The following is a 7,302-nucleotide window of genomic DNA, read 5'->3' on the forward strand; positions in this document are numbered from 1 at the left end:
CGCTCGAGGCCAAAGCCAGCCAATTAGAGTGAAGCTAAAGACTCGTACTTCCTGTACGGAATTTTCAAAATATATGACCAGATTTTTTTTCCCGATGTATTGGGTAGAAATTTATGCGATTCTCTAATTGAAACCGTTAAATGTTTATAAAAAGTGTTCCTTGCAGTGAATATTCAAACTTTAGAGATGTTAGAACAGGCCAGTCAATGTTAAGACCTAAATTCAATTGACATTCTGTAGCAACAATTGTTCAGGCTTTGTTCTGACAAATCTACTAGAACAGATAGAAATGTTATTCCTTTTATGTGCAAAGTTAGTAGATTTAAATCCCAAAAAATCTTGCACTTATAATTACAGCAAAATGCAAGTACTGACAAAATGGTGAATCACATGGCAGATCACATTTTGGACTTACATTAATAAATTTCTCCCTGCTCCCAGTTACACAGTGTTGCTTTATAACAGAAAATTCTAACAATAAGGTGTTATGAACACTGAAGCAATGGCTTGTTTCTTAATTGATTTCTGGTCTTTATATTGGTGTCATTCACACCCCAATGCCAATATGTTAAATGTTACCCCAAAGAAGTAAGTTGCCGTCTTTTGATTTGCAGCCCTTTTAAATACCTAAAATGCAATAAAAAAATAAAAAGTAATGACGAGGAGAGAGAGAACATTTTATTTCTGTAAAAACCCGGCTTTAAATTGAGTAGTCAGACCTAATCCACATTAGGCTTATAGAAAAGCAGAACCAACATCGTGTGGTCTGCAGTACACAAACTGACTTTATATTCCGGCTAAATTATGGAGTAAAACTCTGAACCAATTCTTAAAATATCAAACAGCAAGAAGAAACCTTGACATTTTTCTTATTTTGCTACAAACCCAAGTAAACAAGCTTTTTTTTCCTCAAAATTTTAATTTCAAATTGCTCAAATCAGGTTGATAAAAACATAGATCTAATCTTTAGAAATCCTCAATGCAACAAAAGTTCTCAGCTTTAGTTTCTTTGTTACAGCTTCAAAACAGTCATGTTCATCAGTTGGTTTTTTTTGAGTCCAAAATGTTTTAATTTTTTACTTTTGACAGTAAAGCCATTAGGAAGCCAGATTAAGACAATTTCTCACAAGTTTGGCGTAAACTATAAATGAATTACAGTCCTGTCGCTTAGGTCATTTGTTAAATTGGGAAGCTGCACAGAAACCTAAACGATTTTGTGACTTGGGCCAAAATACAAAGTGCAATGGCTTTCAGTCTAGCGATGAGCCGAAGAATATATAGAAAGACGTCAAAACTCTTATGTGGATCAGTGTAGTTTTAACACAATGCGACTCGCTGTGGTGTAAATGTAACCTTTTGTCTTCCTCTCTGGTATGTGTGAAGTGGGAGAGAAAAGAAAGAATTCAAGTTGTGGTCAATCAGGCTTTTCTTGAACAAAAAAAAAAAATCACAGCAAATGGAAAGAAAAAAAAGTTCTAAGAGCCAGAGGATTCATGGGCTAAACAACAAAACAAATTCATTCACTCCAATGATGTTTCCTGGTGAACATCACCTGTTTTACTTTACAGCACCTGAACCTTTTTCTGTCGCTTTTAGATGCATCTCTCACTCCCCCACGGGCCTGTACAGGCAAATGACAACTAAACAACGGCCAAACTCCCGCAGTTCGATTCAGAGAGTTCTTTAAGCAAAATCAATGAGGGCGTCTCGACCCCAGCTTCAGGGAAAAAAAGAGGTCGTTAGAAGAAGAGAGGGTGGGAGTGGGCCCAGGTTTCTTGGCCTTTCAGTTGGCTTTGGCGCGGAGCTGCGCCCTCTTGCCCGTCACAGCCTGGAAGCCAGTCTTGATGCTAGCGACGGAGCAGCGGGAGTGGCACGTCTCGCACTGCAGAAAGTAAAGACGAGTGTCCTTCTGCAGGATGGTCTCTGGAGAGCGGCAGGTGTGGCATGTCACGTATTCCTCTGCAGGAAAGAAAACATTAATTAAAAAAAAAAACACACACACACACACACATTTAGGACTTCAGGTCACATAGAGCTTCATTGAACAAGATGAGAAACTGACTAAATACTAAGGGGTGCTGTTGTGGCGCAGAAGTTAAGCACAAGTTCTCGATGCGGCCGTCCCAGGTTCGATTCCCGGCCTGGTGACCTTTGCTGCATGGCTTCCTTCTCTCTCTCCTTACCTACTTTACTGTCTTAGCACTTTCAAGTAAAGGCCACTAGAGCCAAAACCAGGCAACCTTGAGACTACATTACCCATAATCCAAATGCCACTGTAGCTTCACAGTTGCTTACGTTTGTAAATGAAATACGATTCAAGTTAGTTCAGTAGCAAATAGAGGCGCTTCCGACTTACTGATATATCTTCTCAACACATTTTCTATCTGTTTCTGTTGAAATCTGCCTTTGATCACAAGTTGGTTATTTCCATCTATAGAGCCGCTGTTAACAGACAAAAAGATACAAATGTTAAGTCCACACAAACACACCAGTGTCCGTGAAGAATTTTTAACATGTACAGTTTCACGGTACTGCTAAAAAAAATAAAAAATAAATAGATAACCACCACGTACCTTGTTCCCAGCTCAGCCAGCAGAAAAGCGAGAAGATGTTTAGGCTGACGATGCAACCTGGGAGGGAGAAGGAAGAAGCATGAGGCCCTCTGACGGGATTTTCACCAGCCTGGGTCAGTGAGGTGCAAACAACGAGGACGGCTGTTGTGACTCACAGTTTACAGATATCTGTGAAGTTGACAAAGGACGTTTTCTTGGTTCCCACTCGAACCACCTGAGGGGGCTTCATCACAAACTTCCTCTTCTCCCCGGCCACCATGTCAGGATTTTTCTCCCTCATGATGTTGAAAACTCTGTTTAGGAGCTGGGATAAAAAAAAACCCACCTCAAACATTTGTTCATAAGCATCATAACAGCTGGTTTTAAACGTGGATTCTGGGTTTAGTTCTGTCCTTTTCTTAGAAAAAAAAGCCACTGACTGAGATGTTGCATTCATTAAGACTGTGTAATTTGATCGTGTTTTTCCTCACGTGCAAAGCATTTCTGGCTGAGTCCTTCTGTTTTTATTAGTGTCTCTTTCTTAGACGCTATTCAGAAAGAAGCTGATGGAAATAATGTTGCTATCGACTGTGCGAACCCTTCATGCTCATCTTTCCAGTAAAAGGTATTCGATAGAAAGTATTCCTGCACAGGCCTGTCACTGTAACAAAGTTTGTCAGATGATAAATTATCCCAAACGTTATCGCGATAAATGATAATATTGTTGTTTCGAGACCATCGCAATGGAACAATAATGCAGGATCACAAAGATTAATAAGCTTTAAAATCTAATTAACATTTAACACTGGAACTGGAAGACATTTTAAATAGTCAAAATAAGCAAAGACAATTAATTATAAAGTCTCTGTAGATAAAATTGTCCGTCAAAAAAAAAAAAAAAAGGGTTAGAAGAGACCAAAGCAAAAGACGGAAGACTTTTGTCATCAAATTTTTGGTAGAAAAACGGAAAAAAAAAAAAAAAAGTTTTAATTTATCATGTGGATAATTAATTTATTCCTTATTATTCTTCTTTTCTGAAGGAAGGCCTCCTCGCTCAGCACTTTTACTTTCGGCTGCGTTTTTCTTTTCTAGGCGGTGCTGCGTGTACTCAACTTCTTTTTTTATTCTCTCAGAAAGTACGGCACGCTCAGTGCTTCTGCTTTTAGCTGTGAGCTGATGTTGCCATCACCTAGCCACACTATTCGATTGTCCTTCCACGTTCCTCTGCATTTCATCTCAGTGCTCAGTTGGCTGTGGCGTTCCCACGGAGCCCAATTTAGGAGGCGCTCCTCCCTGTCGTTGCTGTAACATGTTTGCTTTGAAGGAAGGGATTGATGCTAAGCCCACTGAAGCAATCGCCCGTGTGTCGTTTAGTTCCTGTGCCGTCTTACCTCGTCGTACGTGTAGTCTCTTTCCGTGCCGGCCCACGCTGGACCCGTGGAGGAAATGAACGAAATTCCGTCGTTGTTCTTACTGTCGTCGTCTTCCAGAGCTGCAGACACAACGTGCAAACCTTGTAAGACCGAGCAGCCCGCTTTAAGTCTTCAGAATTGAAGGAAAGCTGCCGTGGTCTGTACCGTCGTCTTTTTCCAAAGCCTCTCCCTCGTCGAAGTCGACTTTCTTCGGCTTCTTTTTTTTGCTGGGAAGCATCAAATCTAGGTTGTCCTCCTCTGGCGCCTCAGTTTGCTCCCCTTCGATTTTCAGCTCCTGGTTTTTTAAAATCAGTGAGAATTAAAACTTAGTTTTAAATGCAGGGTGAGAATAAGTACAATTAATAATAAAAAAGAAGGAAAGACAAAGGAGGTGGTAAAAAAGCAGTTCATAAGCGACTGACCTTTAATCCTTCTTCTACATCGTTCTCAAGCCCAAAATTCTTCTTCGGTTTCTTCTTCTTTTTCTTCTGGTTGAAGAAATTCAGGTCGTTCAAGTCATCGGACAGTTCTAGAACGATAGACAAACTCAGCTAAAAACAACAAAAACAAAAGAAAAACAGCCAAATCTATGTTTCATGAAGAGAACCGTTACATACAGCTGTGAAACGTAAAGCAACCTTCTTTCAAACCTTTTTTCCTGCCTTCATCTTCGTCTACATCCACCTCCTTGTCCTCCCCGACCTCTGGCTCGGCCTCCTTGACTTCCACCTCTTTCGCCTCTTCTCCTCCCACGCCCTCTCCTCCTTCCTCGTCCAGCATGAAGGGCTTCTTCTTCTTTTTCTTCTTCTTGGTCATGTTGGGGTCGAAAATCATCTGAAAAGTGGAGCGGACCCAAATTAGGCACAAAAGAATCCAAAAGAAATCTTGAGATTTCGAGTTTTCATGCCTTTGACTATCAATATAAAAGTGAGCGCATCATTACCTGGTTAAATGTCACTTTATTTCAAATATCCTTAGGATTTCAGACTTAAATTTCCAGAGGTCGTCGTTTTAAAGAACATTTTTATAGCATAATAATGAAGTTGAGTATTTCTAACCGGCAGATATTTCTAATCAGTCTTAAAGTACAGACTCTGCAAAAACAAAGAGGCGGACAGACGTTTGAATGGATGAATTGAAAGATGGACAGGCAGTTAGCTGCTGGATGGAGGGACGTATGAACAGAAAAACACATGATGAACAGATGGGTGGATGGAGAACTGAATAAACAAGTGGATGTGTCGCCAGAGGGATGGATGACAAACGAATCCGTAAAAGTTTTAAGATTGTGTCACAATCTAGAGTTAAAGGCAACAAGAAAGCGTCAAGCGGCAAGAATGTAAAGTAACATGTTATTGACTCAGTTTTGACCCCGTGGATTAACAGCTGCTACATTGATTTTGTCTGTTTTAGTCGAGTCAAAATGAGCTAAATCTGTGTAGCTGTTAGAAATGAACGGCTAGCAGCACCGCTTCTGCTTAGCTAGCCTCTTTACCCGCTCAGTTTGAGCGATACAATGGCAACGACACGGCGGATTTATTAGCTAAAATTAATTCCTGTCACCCACTCGGTGCGATAAACCCCAGCGCAACAGCGTATTTCGCTGCTTTTTCTTTTTTTTTTTTTTTTTTTTTTTTTTTTAAGGCGAACATGAGTCTGACTAGTCGGCCTTCTGCTAGCCCAGTTTGCACCAGCCATGTGTGAGCTGCCGTGGACAGGGAGGGGAGCAACACTGCCGAGGCCCAAAGTCATCGATAAGGACCGAGAAATCAACCATCTGATTCCTGCAAAGGTCCCGCACCGACACTGACTGAAGACCGAGTGGTCGGGGCTCTCTTACCTCGTCTCCCGACATGTTTGCGAATTGGACGACAGAGAATTTAGTCAACTTTTCTTATCCCACGATCACTTCCACACGTCTGCTCAGGGATATTTCTTGCATCAGCGCTGGGCACCGGTGCGCATGTGCGAAGTCGCCAAACCCTGACGTCACGGCAAGAGAGCGAGAGAGGAGCGTTCAAGATCAAAACGTTACAAAAGAAAAAAAGATCAAAAAGTTACACGGGATTCCTGTGTGTGCTTAGGATTTGTTGTTTTTTTTTTCAGGTCAGCAGAGCTATGTGTAAAAAAGATAAATGGATAAATAGATTTATGGACGGATGGGATGGATATATTCCATCCCATCATGGATATATCTTCCATTCACCACGGGGAAACCCCTGTGGTGAATATTGGCATTTCCAGACAATTACTATGTATCTGTCCATCAGTTCATACAAAAAAATAGGCCTATCCATCTATCCATCCATCCATCCATCCATCCATCTTCTTTTGCTTGTCCGGGGTGGGTCGTGGGGTCAGCAGTCTAAGTAGGGAGGCCAAGACTTCCCTCTGTCAGTCACTTGTTCCAGCTCCTCCGAGGGAATCCCAAGGCCAGCTGAGAAACACAGTCCCTTCTGCGTGTCCTGGGTCTTCCTGGGGCCTCCTCCTGATGGGACATGACCAGAACACCTCACTAGGGAGGCGTCCAGGAGGCATCCTAACCAGCCTTAATTGGCTCCTCTCGACATGAAGGAGCAGCGGCTCTACTCTGAGCCCCTCCTGGAGGACTGAGCTTCTCTCTCTAAGGGAGAGCCCAGATAACTTACGGAGAAAACTCATTTCGACTGATTGTAGCCTTGACCTCGTTCTTTTGGTCATGACCCAAAGCTCATGACCATAGATGAGGGTAGAAACATAGACCGACTAGTAAATCGATAGCTTTGCTTTTTGACTCAGGTCTCTCTTCATCACGACAGGCAGGTACAGCGCCGCTTCACTGCAGACGCTGCGCCAATCCGCCTGTGTAGCAGGAGATTGACGGACAGAAGACAAAAAAAATATATATTTTTCATTTTTTTAAATAAATGTTTGTATTGCAAACATTGTACTTTATATAAAACTCATAGGCCCAAATCATGTGAGTTGTATTATATCAGTATTTCTATGAATATAAGCAATATTCAAGTATTTCAAAATCATGACGTTACAGTCGACTTCCTTGGCCTTAACATAGAGTCACTGGCCAGAGGACATATTAAACCCACATTGCATCAGTCCTTACCAGCTGACATATAAGACTACCTATTAATGTACTATAATTCACATTAGTAAAATAATTTCTTCCTAATGATCGGGCACCAAAAGGACCCACATCCTTGTAAATCCAGCCGCGAGTTTGACATGAAAAATGCGGCGGTGATCTGGTTAAAAGTAAAAACTAAAATTAAGTTAATTTCTGTTTCTGTGTACAAATACTTCTTCCCTCTAATTTCCCAAACAGGATCCAATAGTACAAA

The 7,302-nt window shown here is 41.4% G+C and overlaps 1 protein-coding gene across 1 annotated transcript; it reads right to left on the bottom strand.

Annotated features, from left to right (window-relative positions):
* Positions 1 to 656: 656 nt before the first annotated feature.
* Positions 657 to 5,948, bottom strand: eif2s2 (eukaryotic translation initiation factor 2, subunit 2 beta). Its single transcript, XM_014991057.2, has 9 exons — positions 5,805 to 5,948; positions 4,615 to 4,798; positions 4,387 to 4,493; positions 4,130 to 4,259; positions 3,944 to 4,044; positions 2,729 to 2,877; positions 2,574 to 2,630; positions 2,357 to 2,442; positions 657 to 1,959 (listed from the first exon to the last, which is right to left on the bottom strand). The coding sequence occupies exons 1-9, from the start codon at positions 5,817 to 5,819 to the stop codon at positions 1,784 to 1,786; spliced, it is 1,005 nt and encodes a 334-aa protein (XP_014846543.2). The 5' UTR covers positions 5,820 to 5,948; the 3' UTR covers positions 657 to 1,783.
* Positions 5,949 to 7,302: the final 1,354 nt, after the last annotated feature.

The sequence above is a fragment of the Poecilia mexicana genome, unplaced genomic scaffold (assembly GCF_051168715.1).
Source record: "Poecilia mexicana isolate PSO_F unplaced genomic scaffold, ASM5116871v1 scaffold_7, whole genome shotgun sequence".
NCBI lineage: Eukaryota > Metazoa > Chordata > Actinopteri > Cyprinodontiformes > Poeciliidae > Poecilia > Poecilia mexicana.

Coding starts and splice junctions, on each gene's coding strand:
- eif2s2 (XM_014991057.2), bottom strand. Junction 4,494..4,614: donor AGATGAAGGCAGGAAAAAAG/GTTTGAAAGAAG, acceptor CTATCGTTCTAG/AACTGTCCGATGACTTGAAC. Junction 2,878..3,943: donor GAGACTACACGTACGACGAG/GTAAGACGGCAC, acceptor TTTTTATCCCAG/CTCCTAAACAGAGTTTTCAA.